This window comes from Lissotriton helveticus, chromosome 4_1 (genome assembly GCF_964261635.1).
Source record: "Lissotriton helveticus chromosome 4_1, aLisHel1.1, whole genome shotgun sequence".
NCBI classification, from domain to species: domain Eukaryota; kingdom Metazoa; phylum Chordata; class Amphibia; order Caudata; family Salamandridae; genus Lissotriton; species Lissotriton helveticus.
In genome coordinates this window covers 2,071,290,763-2,071,308,814 of record NC_136063.1, presented here as the reverse complement: position 1 = coordinate 2,071,308,814, position 18,052 = coordinate 2,071,290,763, and the positions used below count along the sequence as shown (strand labels likewise).

At 48.9% G+C, this 18,052-nt stretch overlaps 1 protein-coding gene across 3 annotated transcripts in view; it reads right to left on the bottom strand.

The window, feature by feature from the left end:
- The window catches only part of STAG2 (STAG2 cohesin complex component), a 1,493,174-nt gene that overhangs the window by 155,935 nt on the left and 1,319,187 nt on the right, over positions 1-18,052 (bottom strand). For all 3 annotated transcript variants that reach the window (XM_078688751.1, XM_078688750.1, XM_078688752.1), the window contains one exon: positions 13,973-14,080. In XM_078688751.1, coding sequence (XP_078544877.1) covers positions 13,973-14,080 — 108 coding nt within the window. The remainder of the gene's footprint in view (positions 1-13,972; positions 14,081-18,052) is intronic.

The window sequence follows — 18,052 nt, the reverse complement described above, 5'->3', positions numbered from 1 at the left end:
AGCAGTCTTCAAAGTCAGAAGGCGAAGAGGACAGTTGTGAAGCGGCTCAAAGGGAGCGCACATCAGAAATGTAAGAACCAGGTTCAAGTCCCACTGAGGCATCACAAACAGAACAGGAGGAAACGTGTGTGTGATGCCCTTAAGAAATCTGTTCACAATAGGGGACTTGAACAAAGAAGGCTGATCAGGTAGCCTGAGAAAGGCTGAAAGGGCAGAAAGATAGCCCTTGATAGTGCCCAGAGCAGAGCCCTGCTGGGCAAGAGAAAGAAGGAAGAGAAGAACCTCAGAAAGAGGGGCAGCAAGAGGATCCACAGCCTTTGCTGTGCACCATGCCACAAATCTGTTCCACCTGCAGGCGTATACCGACTTCGTGGAGGGACGCCTGGCTGCCAGAATGACGTTACAGACTTCAGGAGGCAAGTCAAATGGCCTCAACTGTCGCCGCTCAATCTCCAAGCATGGAGGTGGAGACTGGACAGGCTCAGGTGGAGGACCGTCCCCTGCTGCTGCGACAGAAGGTCCTCCTGAAGAGGCAGACTAACCGGGGGATCGACTGACATATTGAGTAGCTCTGGATACCAGTACCTTCTCGCCCAGTCTGGAGCCACAAGGATGACTTGGGCCCGGTCGCGCTTGATCTTCTTCAGCACTCTGGGCAGAAGTGGTATAGGCGGAAAGGCGTACAACAGACCGCAACTCCACTCGCGACGAAAAGCGTCTCCGAGCGAGTGCCGCCTTGGAAATTCCAACGCGCAGAACAGATGACATTGCGCGTTCTCTTCGGTGGCGAACAGATCTAACCAAGGCTCTCCCCATCGCTGAAAGAGGCCTTGCGCCACGTCCGAGTTCAGACGCCATTCGTGATCCATCATGCACCGACGGCTGAGCTCGTCCGCCCTGGCGTTCAGAGAACCCGCCAGGTGTTGAGCCACCAGGGTCACACCCTGGCGTTCCAGCCACTGCCAGAGGCGCAGAGCCTCCTGGCAAAGGGTCCACGACCCCACCCCGCCCTGTTTGTTGCAGTACCACATGGCGGTGGTGTTGTCCGTGAACACCTGCACTACACTCCCCCGGACAGAGGGGAGGAATGCCTTCAGTGCTAGACGAATCGCCCGCAACTCCAACAGGTTGATGTAGAGCCGGGCCTCCGCCGGAGACCAGAGGCCTCTGATCTTCGCCTCTCCCATGTGGCCTCCCCAGCCCTGGAGGGACGCGTCCGTCACAACTACGTGCTCCGGTTGGGGAAGGGAGAGGGATCTGCCGCTAACCCAATCGCGGTCTGCGAGCCACCACTGCAGCTGTCTCGCAGTGCCCTCCAAGATCAGGACGTGGTCGGACAGATTGCCCTGATGCTGCGCCCACTGAAACTTCAGGTCCCACTGCAGAGCCCGCATCCACCACCTGGCGTGATGCACCAGAAGGATGCAGGAGGCCATCAGCCCCAGGAGCCGCAGCGTCAACCTGACCGAGACCCGGGATAACGGCTGAATGATGGGAATCAGAGCCTGAATATCCCAGACCCGCTGTTCGGGTGGATAAACCCGAAACTGCGCCGAGTCCAGAACCGCTCCGATGAAGAGGAGCTTCTGAGAGGGACACAGGTGTGACTTTGGCACATTGATGGAGAACCCCAGCTGGTGCAGGAGATCTGCCGTAGTCTGGAGGTGGCTGACGACTGTCTGGGGCGAGCCCGCCTTCAACAACCAGTCGTCGAGTTAGGGGAAGACTGAAACCCCTAACCTGCGCAGATGAGCTGCGACCACCGCCATCACCTTTGTGAACACCCGTGGGGGCGCTGGTAAGGCCGAAGGGGAGCACGGTAAACTGAAAGTGCTCGTGGCCAACCGTGAACCGCAGGTAGCGCCGGTGGGATGGCAGGACGGGGATGTGGAAATAAGCGTCCTGCAAGTCCAACGCTACCATCCAGTCTCCTGGGTCCAGGGCAGCTAGTACCTGAGCCAGTGTCAGCATCTTGAACTTCTCCTTCCGGAGGAAGCCGTTGACGTTCCGTAGATCCAAGATAGGGCGTAGGCCCCCCTTGCCCTTCTTGGGTACCAGAAAGTAGTGGGAGTAGCAACCATACCCTACTTCTGGCCCAGGAACGCGCTCGATGGCCCCCTTGGCCAAGAGGGCCGTAACTTCCTCCTGCAGAAGTCGCAAATGATCCCCCGATACACGGTGGTTCTGCGGTGGCACGGCTGGAGGAGTCGCCTCAAAGGGGAGGGAGTAGCCCCTTCGGGCGATTTGCAGCACCCACCTGTCCGAAGTGACAGTGCGCCAGTGGAGGTGGTGATGGCGAACCCTGCCCCCCACTGGCGTCACATGGGCCTGAAAGCACGGACTAGGAGGGTTTTGAGGCGGATGCTGCGGGGGAAGGTGTGGACTGACCTCGCCGTTGACCCCTACCGCCTGGACGGCGGTTACCACGGCCGCCACCGCGTTGGGTATTGCCCTGCGGAGCGTGGCTAGCGGCACGTGTGGGCGCACCCCTTCCGTGGCCACGAAAGGAGTGATAAGCAGCCGATTGCTGGCGCGGGGCCGAGAGGCCCAAGGACTTGGCCGTAGCCCTGGAGTCCTTAAAGCGCTCGAGCGCATGGTCTGCTTTGTCGCAAAAGAGGCGACGGCCATCGAACGGCATGTCCATGAGTGTGTTCTGGACATCTGCCGAAAAGTTGGCGGACCTCAGCCAGGCCACCGTCCTGGTGCTCGATCGCGCCTAGGACGGATGGTTGTGGTTCCATCGTGAACCTAAGGAGTTTACATTGCGGCCGATCGGCTAAGACCTGCTTTAAGGAAGATGACCCCCTCTCCCTGATACCGCCGACCCTGACGGGCGCATTATCTGTTTATATCTTAGTACTTGGGCTTATTTTAGACCGATTCCACAGACGTCCCTTCAATTCCTTCTACCTTCCTGGGTCTGGACAATTTCCAGGCTCTGTACATTCAGGCTGATATTGAAAGTCCTGATGATGATCCATTAACACAATTGGATCGAAACGCCGTCGACATTTATGTGGGCTAAACATTAAGCGTACTACTATGTGCCAAAATTGTATGTTTCCCGCATATGTGAAGCAAGTGTATGCTAAACAAACTCCTTGCTCACGATCTCTAATTGCCTGAAATACCACTGTGATTATATGTTTGAATGTATGTGCAGCATCGTGGATGCAGGACTGTGTCCCACTGCTTTATTGTCTGTTTTTCTGATTTAAGTACAATTTTTCTATACATTGAATTAAATTTTAAGTCCGGCTGGACTTTGTTCTTGTTATAGAGTTCATTGTGGCCTATAATTATTACACAGTTTTTATTCCCTGATGTCAAGGACCTCTTGTTCACACCTTCATATAAGAAGCAGAGGTGCTGCATACCTTTCTGCCTAAAGAATCCATCACTTTGCTGTCCTTCTCTGGGGGCACCGAAGAAGAAGTAGAGGCTGAATGAGACTTCATGGCAGCCGCCACGATCACAGAATCAGCCGGGGGGTCCGATCTGAGGAATAAGTGGTCCTCTGCATGAGCCTTATACTTCTTGGCAAGTCTTGATGGAACAGAACCTACCACTGCAGGCGTGAGGAAGGTCGCCATTGCAGGTTCAAGGAAGCCGGGAACCAGAGGCAACAGTGGTCTAGGCGCTGTGAAGAGTGTAGAAAATTATAGATGTGTGTAGAAAATTATAGATGTTGGGACCACAGGAGTATGCAAATGTAAATGTAAATGTAGTTGCGCTTATATAGCGCACAGCTACCCGCACTGGGTTTCCCGGCGCTTGCTTAGGGAACCCTTCCTGGTATTCCCCTGTGAGATAGCAGGGTATCCACAAGGTGAAAGTCAGGCATCCCACCGCGAGGGGCCGTTGTGGAGATTAAGCAAGCTATTGCCCAGAGTCGCAGAGTGTGAACCCGTGAGTCGAGGAGGCACCAGGGCGAGAATTATCGAGTCCGTGGAATTTTTAGCCCATACCCCGCCGAGGCGGGGAATTGAACCCTGGTCCAGGACCGATCTCAGCTTCCGGGTCTGCTGCCTCTAACCCCTGAGCCACACTTCTCCAACGAGATGTTCAATTTTTGTGCTCCCCTACCCAGCACATCTGTAAAGGTTGCAATGTCATCAATAGGCGAGACTCTTGACGGAGGAGTAGAGGAGAAGGTCGGAGAGTAGTCCCGGACCGTCGACCTCATGGAAGAGGACCAAGTCGGAGACCTGGTGCATCCTCTGTGATGAGACCTGTCTCGATGGCTGTGCCGACCCCTGGATCTAGACCGATGTCTGGAATGAGATCTCGGTCAGGGAGAACGTCTTGGCTTCGCAGGCGTCCTGGGCCTTACCGGAGAACGTGATCTAGTAGGAGATCTCGGTCTGGGTGTAGGGCGTGGCCTAGGTGGAGGAGTCTTCGCAGGCCTGACCGGAGTACTTGCCCACGGAGCAGATGGAGAGTACGTGCGGGAGTAATCCATAGATCTGGGGGACACTTCTGGCGAGATCTCCACGATATTCAACCCAGGAGATGAAGATCTGTCCCCTGATGACTTGTAGCCAAGGGACTGCACAATCACAGGGACCTGTTCCCTCGACGGCGAGAGATTCGACATCGAAGACGTCTGTGTGACCAATGGCGCCGAACTAGGTATTCTCGACGTCGATCGTCCATGCCCCAGCGACCTCAACTGCGATCTTTGGCGTCGAGTCGGTGACGTCGATCTTCCTCGACTTCGAGTGGAAGGTGAACCCTCATGTCGTCCTCCCGACGTCTACCTTCCTCGACGTCGTGTCGACGACAACCCTCTTCGACGTCTTGTCGACGGCGACCTTCGACGTCTTGTCGACGGCGACCTTCGACGTCGTGGCGAAGGAGATTGCACTCGACGTCGTCTTGGAGTCGACCTCCTCGACGTCGAGTGGTGGGATCTAGACGATCCTCTCGACGGCGGCACGCCAGCTGGCGGCAATGAGGGAGCCGTCATGACTCTCGACGCTGACCCGGTCCGGGGTGGCGGAGAGTGTCTCGACGTCGACGGAGACTTTGAGACAGCAGCAGCCACAGACTTCGAGCCCGAAGTGTGGCGTCTCGACGTCAACTTACTTGGCTGCGACGGAGATCGTGATGGTGATCCAGCAGAGCGCCTGGGTCCTTCTGTAGGAGAGTAGGGTCTGCTTCCTATGGTCACCCCCACTTTTTGCTTTACTGGTTTTCGACTTAGATGTGGCTGTGGGCCTGCTAATCAGACCCACAGCCCAGATGCACTCTCTCTAAATTTACATCATGTACCCTAGGTACATCCACAATTGGGAATTGGTTCACCTTATCAGCCCCTGTAGAAGTGTACTCTAGGTACTCAGGGCATAGGTGTAACCAAGGCCTACCAGGGGCTGCAGCATGAATTATGCCACCCCTGGCTGGCCACTCAAACTGACACAACTGGCTGATCACTCAGCTGGGGCAAGGTCGTATAATCACCCCTTGCTTAGGTATAGTATTCCTATATCTACCCTTAAATATAGACACACAGTAACCTATAAGTCACTCCTATGGCAGGCCTTAACAATCCTGGAGGCAGAGTGCTTGGTTATGTGTGAGATGGTGCTCTAGCATGAGCCGAGCCTGTCTGCAGCTTGCGGAACCATATCCTTATAGCTGTTCTATGATATCGCCATACCATATACTCTTAAGTGCATTATAATCCTCGCGGTTGTATGCTAACTTTGGTTTGGCTTTATCTAAACATGTCGTGTAAGGTGTCATACGCTTTGGAATACTACCCCCTCACCAATTCTGGCGACGGGGGTAGCATTCCACCCTTCTAGAGGGAGAAGACCTGTTGTTGCTGACTATCCCGGTTAAAGTTAACCAGAGCCCCAGCGTCACAAAATGGACGCTTCTGCCACAGACACAAGTCTGACCTCCTGCTGCTGGGAGTCCTTCCAGTCACGGAGGTTTGGACAATAGGTTTCCTGCCTGGTGAGGTGCGAGCACCAACCCAGACAGGACTTTGTGTATTGGGACAGGGAGGGCTGAATAGATTGAGACACTGCCTGGGGCACACTAGGTGCTCCATGCATACCCCAGTTCAAACCGGTTGCTGGGGCACTCCAGCCCCGGCGCGAAACTGGACAAAGGAAAGGGGGTGTAACCACCCCCCTTCCTGGTCCCACCCATAGGAGGGACCTAGAAAGTAATCCAGCCTCTTTTAATTGTATAAAGGTAGGAGCTGAGCCCCAGGACCTTAGATTTGGTCCTGAACTGAAACTTGAAACGAAACTCTGGACCTTCGATGTTCTGCTAAAGCTGAAGACTGAAGAATCTCCTTTGTGGCCAAGGAGTGACCACCCTGGGCTTTACACTGAGAAAGCGGGAAGTGGTGTATCGCGACTTGAATAGTGCAATCCAGATACTACGCCTGTGGATTTAAGAAACCCGGTTGCCGATAACCAGAGTGAGGGGTTATGGACTTTTGAATAACGGTGTGACTTTACCTACAAAGAACAAAATAAGATGGGATAATAAATACAGGGAGAGATGGAATCTAGGAAGTATTTGTTTGAATTGCCCTAAAGTCTGAAGAGGCCTGAAACAATAGAAAGGCCGAAAAGCATCGACTGCTTATTTACGGCATCAGCACAAGATAAATTGATATAAAGTACATGAAATTACAGGAAAGGAGCTGGATACAAATGGAGGAAATATTAGACCTTCTTAAGCTCCATTAGACTTTGTGTTGGTGACCTAAGTACAGGGAATGTATTGACATAATGATAGGTTAACATCCCTTTTTTTTAATTGATGGTGGGCATTTGAACCATAAGTAAGGTTCTTTACTTCATGTTTGAATGTTTTTTGTGTTTGTAATTTGTATAAATACTGTATATATGTGTATATATATATTTGTTAAATATTTGTATATATATTTATATATATGTTTTCAAAAATAAGAGAAAAAAGAGAAAGAAATATAATACAAGAATCAATTTTTTTCTGAGTCATTAATTTGACGAATTTGCATGTATAGGAATGAAGTTCATTGAAATGATAAGATTGATTTAATCTAATAGATAACATATTGCGTTAAGGAAAGATAATTAAAGGTATCTGTCCTACAATTAATACATAAAAAACTACACCGTGGGCATCGTAATTTTCCCTTTGTTGAATTCCCAGATGCCTTTGGGTTATTCGGGTTCCCTTGTTTATATTGACACCCTGGGCAACCAGGCACCATCCAGCAAATCATCGGCTTGCTTTGTCGATGCTCCCGCCGGGACCCGAGCACAGAGCCTGACAAGACCCAGACTTCCAGACCTCTCTGACCCTCTCTTCACGTCTGCAGCATAGCTGAGATCCGTGGAGGCGACGAGACACGTGGGACCGGACATCTTGAAAAGTCCACGACTTGCTAACTGTGCAGCTCCTGAGGTATCCTCGCAGCTGTGCACTGGGGATTGAGAAGCCCCGAATCCGAGCTCCACCTGCACCGAAGACCAGCCCTCCACACTCCACGAGTTCTGCGTGGGGCCCTTCTGCTTGTGTTCTGCTAGACGCGTTGTCCGGTTGCTTGCCCGCTGGCTAGTAGCCTCTGTGACGACAATCTTTTTGAATCAACTCGCTGGTCTGGTTGCTCCAGACTGGCCCTTGCCTCCCTGCAAAGGTGAGGCACCTCAGACCTTGCTGGTCTGCATCAGAAGCCTTCTTTGAATCCTGCGTGGGTTGCCTTTGCCAAGGCTTGTTGACTCCAATCTGGCAGTCGACCCCTCCATCTGCGACAACCTCCATGGGACAGCTCCCCTCCAGCACCTGGTCGTCCTCGACACCTCCTGGTCCGCGTGGCTGAAGAGACAAGCTTCACGACTGCACCTGATGGCTCCTCGACGTCGTCTGGTTCCTTCCTGGTTCCACCCGGTCAATGGCTAGTGACCCAGACTCTGTCCCCTCTGCTTTCAGGTCTTCATCATCCTCGATCCACCCGGACATCTTCCTCCTGGTCGCCTGCAGCATCTTTCTTCACAGGCTCCATTGACTTCAACGGCGAAACCCGACACATCTTCACACCTATGCACCCGCTTCCTGTGGGTGAGGAAACGCGAGTACTTCGGTGCTCCCAAGGGTATTGACTATCCAAGTGTCTAGGTTTTTAGTTATTTCCTTCTAGCTAAACCGGAAGTGTCCTAAATCCTTCTTTTTCTAAACTTCTAAGTTCCGATTGACTTAACATTGACTCACGCGTGTGTGTAAAGACACTGCACGCGCCGCCTGTGGGCCTCCTACTCCTAACCTAAGGGTCAGATAGTGTAGCCCCAGCGATTCTCTAGGCCCTAGGCCTTTCCTTTTCTCGTGACGTGGTACTTATACCACTTTCTTAATATATGGTTTGCTTCGCCCCTAGGGCCTAACTGTATTATGTGCAACTTAAAGTATTCTGATTAAGTAACTTGTTATGTGCTTTGGCCTCTGACCTCAAAGAGTTCAGAGGAGTGTGTTAGTAAATAAATACATATATTTTATATATATCCTGTGTGGTGTCCTTTCATTTGATATTCAAGGGGTCACATATGGTAGAACAGCTGGCTTTACACGCCCTCAAGAGTCTTTTAGCCTAAGACTGTTCTGTCCACGCTACCACTAGGATAGCTGGTCTATAAGGTTGACTTACAACCATCACCATAAGGGTTGTTTGGACTGGTGCAAGGTGTTCACTAGAATAGTGATCATCATATACCAGGCCAACTTCTCACACCTTCCTTCCTTTTCCTGGAGGAAGGAGATGTAGAACGTCGCAGTTTTTTAGGATGCTTGCTTGAAGAAGACGGTTTGGGGCCTCCATCTCCACCCATCTGATGACTTTTGTTTTTCTCCAAGAGAGCATGAAGTCTGATGCGCTCTCTATCGCGAAGAGTTCTCCTAGGGAACTTCTGACAGTGATGGCAATGGTCAGGGTCGTGTGAAGCGGGAAGGCACACGATGCACACAGAGTGTGGGTCAGCCAGAGCCATCTTCTTGTCACAAGAAGGACATTTTCGGAAAAGAGGAGGCATTCTGACAGGAATTTTTTGTGAACCACCACAAAAAATAAAGCAGAAGCCTTGACAAACCAGAAAATGTCGAATTTTCTGAGAAAACCTCACAAAAACAATAATTTCAGTCAAAAACTGAAGAGCTTAAGCTCCAGGATCCTCACAGAATGAGCCGGAAAAAAGAACTGACCCAACTGCCACCTGTGGTGCATCATGGGAGCAGGGGGTCGCCTTCAGGTATTAAAGGCACGGTACCCCTACTCTAATGCCTTAAAGGCAAGGTGTCAGTTTTTCTTTGTTTCTTTATACTCTACTGCAGCCTACTGGCAAATGCCTGCAATTACAGGTTTTTCCTATGGCAATAAAGCATTGTTGTGTGCAAATGTTTACTGCTCTCTTTCTCTTCCTTAGGGGTTGTGATGGTACTAATGTGTTTATGCTAATTTCTGTAATTTTACGGCAGTTATGCCAGTTGTGAGATGTTTAGGCTGCAAATATATGTTTTCACATATATATACATATATATTTATATGTATTTTCTATATACTACGGGAACCCGCACATGGGCGGGGATTATTCATAGATTAGGACTATTGAGGATTATACCCAGGATGAGAATAGAGAGTTATTTGAAAATTAAAAACTCAAACTGCATTGGGATGTGCTAATCCTGACAGTGTGTTGAGGATTGCTCCTAGCCATGGTTGAATTTGGAGAGGTTTAAGGTGAGACCTGAAAACATTTATTGTAAACCCCAAGCTGTGAAGTAGATCCACAGTCAACTGAGTGTACTGTTGGCACAGAAGGATTGTACTGGCTTTGATGAGCCAATCAACCCGGTCGGGAAATACATGAAGGTTTTGTCTTCTTAAGATGTGCTGCCACTACTGCCAAACATTTTGTGAACACTCGAGGTGCTGTAAGAAGAAAATTAATAGGCACAGAAGCACACAGGCAAAGCCTTGTCAAGTTTTTATAGACGGCGGGGTGGTACATGTAAATTAAGATTCAACAAAGAGTTTCTTTTCATGGAAATCTGTGACCATTTATTGTCATTTTAATAGTCTTTATGTAACACACAAATGTCAGTCTAAACAGGCAGCCGAAATGTGTTTCTTCTTGCAAAAAGACTTACTTAAGGCTGCAGAGAATGTATACATATAGCTCACAGTAGGTCTGCCAGTAGAAGAGACAACAGACTAAAGACAAACCAGGTGAAGTCGGAAGGCTGTGGTCACCCTGAAAGGTAGAACTTTGAATTAGTTGTGTTTTCCTGCTATGACAAACCTGAGATTTACAGTGTGCTGGATGTATGGGTTTATGAAAGTAACCATCCTTTGGGTCTAGTGTTGCCATACATTTGCCCTGTTGTAGAAGTGGAATGATATCATGTAGAGTAACCATATGAAAGTGGTCTGATAGGATGTAGTGGTTGAGAGGTCTGAGGTCTAAGATTGGTGTTAGGGACCCATCCTTTTTTGGACTCAAAGTGTAGAGAATATACTTGTTTGCCTTGATGTTGATGAGGGACTGGTTCTATGGCTCCTTTGAGAAGAGCTACGACCTCTTGCTTGAGAAGTGTTAGGTGACCCTGCGATAACCTGTGAGTGCGATGTTGGGTGGTGAGGTAATGAGCTCCAGACAGTATCCATGTTGGATAATTGCTAGTACCCATTGGTCTGTTGTGTAACAGCCAGACTGGGTGAAAACATTGTAGTCTTTCACCGATAGAGGTTGTGTGTTTGGGGGAAGGATTGGGTAGTCATTGCTTGGCTGTGAATGTTGCTCCGTGTGCGGAGGTACCCCTGCCCCTTCCTTTGTTACCACCTCTGAAGGAGCCCCTGAAAGAGCCCTTACTGTAGGTGGATTCACCCTCCTTTTGTTGATAAGTAGAGGCATCTGTGGTGGTGGATTTATATCCACCCTTGTAGTCGGAGCAACAAGAGAAGCCTCTCGATGTAGTAGTTTGTAAGGCTCCCATAGCTTCAGCAATATCGGTCTCCTTTTACATTTTATCAAAGGTGGTGTCTACCTGTGGCCCAAAAAGATGGTCTTTATTGAAGGGCATGTTGAGAACTGCCTGTTAAGACTTCTGGCTTGAAGCTAGAACATCTAAGCCAAGCATGTCTCCTAAGAAGCACGCTAGTATTGATACCTATAGCTGTTGCATCTGCTGCATTGAGGGGAGACCTGATGAAATTAATGGTGATGGCCTGACTCTCTGCAACAATTTGTTGTCTTCTTTTACAATGGGTCTTCAGGTAGATACTGTAGTAGCTCCTCTATCTCATCCCAATGGGTCCTATCACAACGTGCTAGAAGGGCGCAGGAATTGCTAATGCGCCAGTGATTAGCTACCTGTGCTGCTACTCTTTTCCCTGCTGCATCAATACGCTTACTCTCTTTTTTCAAGAGGTGACGTACCCCCAGTTGCCCTGCTGTTGGCTCTTTTCCCAGCAGTAGTAGCAACTGTGGAGTCTGGCAGTACCTGACTCCGTACAAAGAGGGGGGTCTGATGAAGCTGCTTTGAATTGCTTATCTACCCCTGGGGTAATAACTCTGGCACGTACTAGCTCTTTGAAGATGTTATCAGAGTGTTGTAACATGCCAGGAAGCATAGGTAAAAACTGTGCATCTATGTGGGTGGATGAAAGAGTTTCAAAGAGGACGTTTTGTTCAAAAGACACCTTGTGTAGCTCACCTCCAAGATAAGTAATTGCTCAAGCAATGACCTGCTGGAAAGAACTAACTTCAGGATGGGAGGGGCAGGCTGGATAAAGATCCAGATCATTTGGAGTCATGGGCTCTGTGTCCTATACATCCCATGGGTCAGGATCCCCTAATGACTCTCCCAATCCCCCAGTGTTTGATCTTGGTGAAACTGGAGATGGAGCATCAAGAGGGTTGTGATGTGGAAATGTAGGGGGAAGGAGGAGGGGATGGTGGAAGTGGTGATTATGGCAGGGGAGGTGATGGCAGGAGGAGGATGATTATGAGTAGGACTGGTAGCCTTGTTCTTTGTTCTCTTTTTAGGGAGAACAGGAGCGTCCAATGCATCCTCAAGGGTTAATTGCCTCGTTGGTAGAGGAGAGGCCATTATTCGCCCAGTGCCTTGTTGAATTTGGATCTTAGTTGTTGCATGTTCATGGTTTCAAGGATAGGCTCGACAGGAGACATGGAAACCAAGGAATGCTTTGAGGTTTTTGTCTGCGACAGTTTCAAAATGGATGAATGTTTCTTGCTCGGTACAGAGGTAGATGGGTTCGGTTGCTAAGTCAGGCCTGATGGTTGGGTGGAGACCGAAGCATGCACTTGATCCGAGGAGATCGACACTGAGGGCTTAGCATTGGTGGAAATGGTCGGGGCCTGACCCGGGGCATCTGAAGAGTTTTTATGGATCTGACCATGACCAGATGGCACTGGCAGTCCGGCGACTCTAGTATTGGGAAGGGCAAGTATTTTGGTGTCTGCTTGGATTATGGAGTTGGGTCTGAGTTGATAGTATTCACGTGCTGCCTGGGTGGCAGGGTGTACTCTAATTCCTTCTCCATGTTGGAGCTGGAGATTTCTTTTACAGGAAAAAGCCCCTTCTACCTGTTCTGCAGCAGGCTCTTCTTGGACGTGCTCCTCCCCAAAAATGTAGGGTGCGTCATCTTCACTCTGATGAGACATCTCTAAATGATGAGCTCGTGGATCCTGGAGAGCTTTTTTGAAACGGAAAAACTTGCATGCGTCGCAGTTGGCCTCACAGTGGTCAGGTGAGAGGCAGAGGTTGTACACAGAGTGCTGATAAGTGTGTGGATATTTAGAGTGGCACTGCCGGCAAAGTCAAAAAGGTATTTGTCCCATTAAGAACACATCTTCTTTATTAACTGTGCACGTAAGATTGTAGGCCCGTGATGGGCAGCGCCACAAAGGGCGATCGGTCAGTGTTCAAACCAATAACGTTTTAAAGTGGCACAGTAATGGAAACATGACCGGGAAACTATTCAGTCGAAGACAGGAATGGACCGAAGACTCATACCGAACGGAGTTGAACACAGAGGAGAGACACACCCATCCGAACCAGATGGTGGAGAGAAATCAATGAAGCAGAGTAGTCGCTGCCAATGCGCAGTATCACCGAGAGGAGGAGTCACTCGATCTTGTGACTCTAAAATCTTCTTTGAAGAAAAATGTGCACAACTCAGAATCTACAGCCACCCATGCCATCAACCACAGGAGTCCCATAGGAAAATTCCACTACGGAACAAGAAACTTTACTTTTGGTAATTGGTACTCGGGTGGTTTTTCTTACCGATCATCAGTAACAAAGCAAAATGGAACTCAAGTGCTAAGCTACCATCTAGTTTTCATTTTCCTCAAATGTGCTGTAGTGAATTGGGTATTCCTGAAACGTGCTGGACTGAGGGAGACCAAAACCCTCAAAAACAGCACAAGCTGCTATAAACTGCAGGGTCCTTCCATGTGAATCTATTTGTAGAGGAGAATGGCTAATTAGACTCATCCATGCACGCGGAAAATGTGGTGCCAACACGGAGACTTTTAGAAAGTAGATCACTTGTGATAGAAGTGTTAGTGTTCAATGCAAAGTTTTTAAGGTTACCGAAATGACATACCCAACTCATTGCCACTAAGCAGCAAAAAAAAAACCAGATGGTAATCCTTTTTGACACATGCTGACCATGACCAGAATAAGAGGTTCAAGTCCATGCAATTCATCTTCTGTGAGGCTACCTAGAACCAGTTATCAGAAAATGTCCAGGCACAACATATGCATTAAATTGTAAAAAAAGACAACAAAAAAAAAAAACAAAAAAAAACAAAAAACAGATGTACCATAGGATCAAAAGCAACTTAATTACTAGGTTTGTATGGTTCGATCAAAATTAACTCGCATAGCTCAAATGTCGAATAATGTAGATTAGTTCAAGGAAAGATTCAAGGCAATTCCAACTTACATAACATGCTGCATATTCGTTCTTAGCTTGACATAGTTCATAGCTCTTTCCTGTTGTCGGACAGCCTCTTCTTGTTGTCTTTGGGCGAGCATCCACGTTACCTGCGTGCTTGAGAAAAATAGATGTCATTAAAATGCAACAGCTTTGTTAATGTCATTTACTGATGCTACTGATTTAACCACTTATGCACTTTGTACCAACTATCCCTCCAGCTTAAGACAACTATAGATCCACTTACATTTGAAAAAAAATGGTACAGCCTTCTCACCTACTGGAGCTTGGTTTATTCCATGAATATGTATCCACTTACAACGGAAAACATTCTTAGAAGCAACCATAGCCAACACACTTATAGGTCCCTGTGAGAAGTTGGCCTGATGTGCAGTGTTCACTATTCTAGTGATCACTATATATCAGTCCAAACAACCCTTATTGATGATTGGTTGTAAGTCAACCTTATAGACCAGCTATCCTAGTAGCATAGATACGAGCAGTCTAAGGCTAAGACTCTAGAGGGCGTGTTAAGCCAGCTGTTTTACCATCACATTACCCCTTGAACACCCAGTGAAAGGACACCACACAAGTGTTATGAAAATAAACAATATATTTATTAGAATCACAACAACCCTGTACTCTTTATGAGGACAGGGTGCTAAGCACACAACAAAACTCTTACGAAAATACTTAAGTTAGCACGGTATACACAAATGCCCGAGGGGCACGAAAAACCATATACTTTAAAAGTGGAAGGCGAAATTACTAGCAGGTAAGTACAGTACTAATAGGCTTTGGAATCGCTAGGACTTGACTAGGGAATCGTTAGATTACTTCTAGGAGACCTAGGGGACTCGGGTGCAGAGTGTGCACTCTCACGCGGGATGCGGGACAAAGTCTATGGAAGCTAGTAAAGTTAAAGTTAGTGTTCACGGGCGAACCCGACCTGGTAGGGAGAAAACGACAGTGGATCCTGACCCTTGGATAGTGAGGCTATGCTGGGGCACCGAAATGCCGAAGTTACCTAGCCCAGGGGCTGCAGCTGCAAAGGTCTCAAAAGACGTCGGGAATCCTCGTTGCCGGACCAGGAGCCTGGAAGAAAGATGCTGGCAGGCGACCAGTGAAGATAGTTCGAGTTGATCCAAGCCTGGATCTGGAAGATGGATGACACCTGAAAGCAGAAGGGACCAAGTTCGTGACTACTAGCCAGTAGTCAGTGGGCACCAGGAGGGCACCGGATGGTAGTCACCTCGACTAGGTGAGTGGGCGACGCTGGCTCTGCAGATCTCACGGACCAGGAGGCGTTGTCGGCGACCAGGATGGAGAGGCGAGCTGTCCCACGATGGATGAAGCTGTCGGCGTCGAAGTTACCCAGGATTGGGCAACAAGCCTTGGCTAATTCAAGCCCACGCGGTGGACTCAAAATGGCGTCTTGAGTGGACCAGGAGGGTCCGGGGTGCTCCTCTTCGGAAAGGGAGCAAGGGCCAGTCTGGAGCAACCAGACCAGCAGCAGTGATGTCGTCGGGCGTCGTTCAGAAGGCCACAAGCCAACGGGCTAGTAGCCAAACAACGCGGTGAGCAGCAAAAAGCAGAAGGGCCCCACGCAGATCGTGGAGATGCTGGGAGGCTGCACTTCGGTGCTGGAGCTGCTCAGGGTCGGGGCTTCTCGGACCCCAAAGCACTCACCAGGGAATTACTCGGCGGGCTTGCTGTGCAGAAGTCGTGCAGTCTTGCAGATGGCCGGTCCCTCGAGGTCTCGTCGCACCCACGGTTCTCAGCTGGGCTGTAGAGGTGGGTAGAGGTCAGAGGTGCCAGGGAAGCCGGTTCTAGTCGAGCTGGGCAGTCGGATTCCGGAGGAAGGACTTGCAGCAGACCGCAGTGTTCTTTAGATGGTGCCTGCGGATGCAGGGTGACTACTCCTTAGTCACAAGGGAGGAATCTTAGGAAGAGTCTTGAGTTCCTTTCGTGGAAAGTAGTTTCAGGATTCAAAGATGATCTAATTTGGAAGGGGGCCTGCTCCTACCTTTATCTGGGAAAAGGGGGCTGGCACGCGACTAAGTCCTGCCCTAGGGGTGGGACCAGGAGGGGGGTGGTTACACCCACTTCCTTGGCGGGCTTTTCCCCAGCACAGGGTCTGGAGTGTCCCTGGAACTGGTTCAAGCCAGCCTATGCACAGTGAGCACCGGGGTGCCTCGTGCAGTCACCTTCCTCTGAAGCCCTGCCTACTTACAATACACAAAATCCTGTCTGGGACGGTGCTGGCACCGCCCCTGGCAGGAAACCCTTTGTCCTTATCTCCTGCTCTGGGAGGACTCCCAGCAGCAGGAGGGCAGACTTGTGTCTCGGTGGCAGCATCCATTTTGTGGATGCTAAGGCTCTGTCTGACTTTAACCGGGGTTAGGGGTTACATACATGTCGTGTCCCTCTAGAAGGGTGGAATGCTAACCCCGTCACCAGAATTGGCGAGGGGTTAGTATTCCAATTCGTATGACACCTTACTCGACATGTTTTGATAAAGCGATACCAGAGTTGGCATATAACCGCGAGGATTATAATGCACTTAAGAGTATATGGTATGCGATATCATGGAAACGGCTAAGGGATGGATCCCGAAAGCCGCAGACAGGCTCAGATCGTGCCAGAGCACCATCTCACACGATTCCAAGCACTCTGCCTTCAGGATTGTTAAGGCCTGCCATAGGAGTGACTGATAGGAGATCTGTGTGTCCATTTTAGGGTTAGATATAGGTATACTATATCTACAGCAAAGGGTGAGTACACCACCTTGCCCCAGCTGTCGTGCAGCCAGTTGTGTCAGTTTAGTTAGTCAGCCCAGGGGTGGCATAATACATGCTTCAGCCCCTGGGAGACTTCTGGGTACACCTCAGCCCTGGGTACAGGGACTTGGAGAGGGCCCAGTGCCAATTCAGTACCTGAGTACAATTTGGATAGAGAGAACAGCTAGGCTGTGGGTCTGATTAGCAGGCCCACAGCCAGGGAAAGTCGTAAACCAGTGCAGCAAAAAGCAAAAATCTGGGTGATCATAGGATTGCAGACCCTACTCTCCTACAGTCCCTTAATGGCAATGATTCAAACATTCTAAAACAAAAGTTTGATATAAGTGAAACATAAAAAGATTTTAAGAGCATTTGTCCAAAATATTCAGAGATTGAAAATATCTAACACCAAAACGTGGACACAAAAAATTACTACAATTCAGAGAAATAGATAATAAACAAAGGAATGTAGATCAAACTTATGAAATATTCAACAAACTGATAGAACACTAATGGATTGGGATGTCCCCTGTGACAAAGACATGTTTGCCAAACTGCTAATTCCAAAATTGTATGTAAAAGGGACTTTGTAGCGCAGTGGAAAAATGCATCCCCTCCAGAAATCTGTGTTTTACCTTGTTATGGCAGGTTCAAATTCCAGGGGTCCACCTTAGCCTTTCATCCTCCGGAAGTTGAAGGAAAAAAAACAACAACAAAAACACAACTACCACTATTGTGTTGGGTAAAAAAATGTAAATGTGACTTACCTTCTGTGATGCCCTGTCTGGTGGATACTCTATTTAAACTCTCATTCTTCAACTTGTGAATACACCCCCTCGTTCTCCAGTCTCCCCTCAGGTGCCAGACTCAACCCAGAAACTTCTCAGCACTTCCCTCACGCGGCGATTGATGGCGTTAGATTCATTCATTCCCGGATAGAAAGTAAGAGCCCCTACATAGCCACCATCTCAATGCACTGGTGTACATTTCTTTCCGATCTACCTTCAGACACAGGACCCTTAATATCAGATTGGGCCAGTGACCAGCTTTCTAGATTGAGATATTATTAGAATGGAGTAGATAAGAACATTCCACCAAATGGGAAGGAGAGTCATTTGATGAAGAATCTGTGGTAAGATGATCCATCTAAAGAAATATGTTACTCTGTAAGCCTCTGTTCATAGCTTGTAGTGAAGAAGATTAACATGTTCTGCATACTCCTGTCTTCTAATGTTGGGCTTGGATGTTGTAAGTTATATTTGTTTACAGACGTGTCTCAGAGTCACAAGGTCTCCTGTGACTCGTCCCT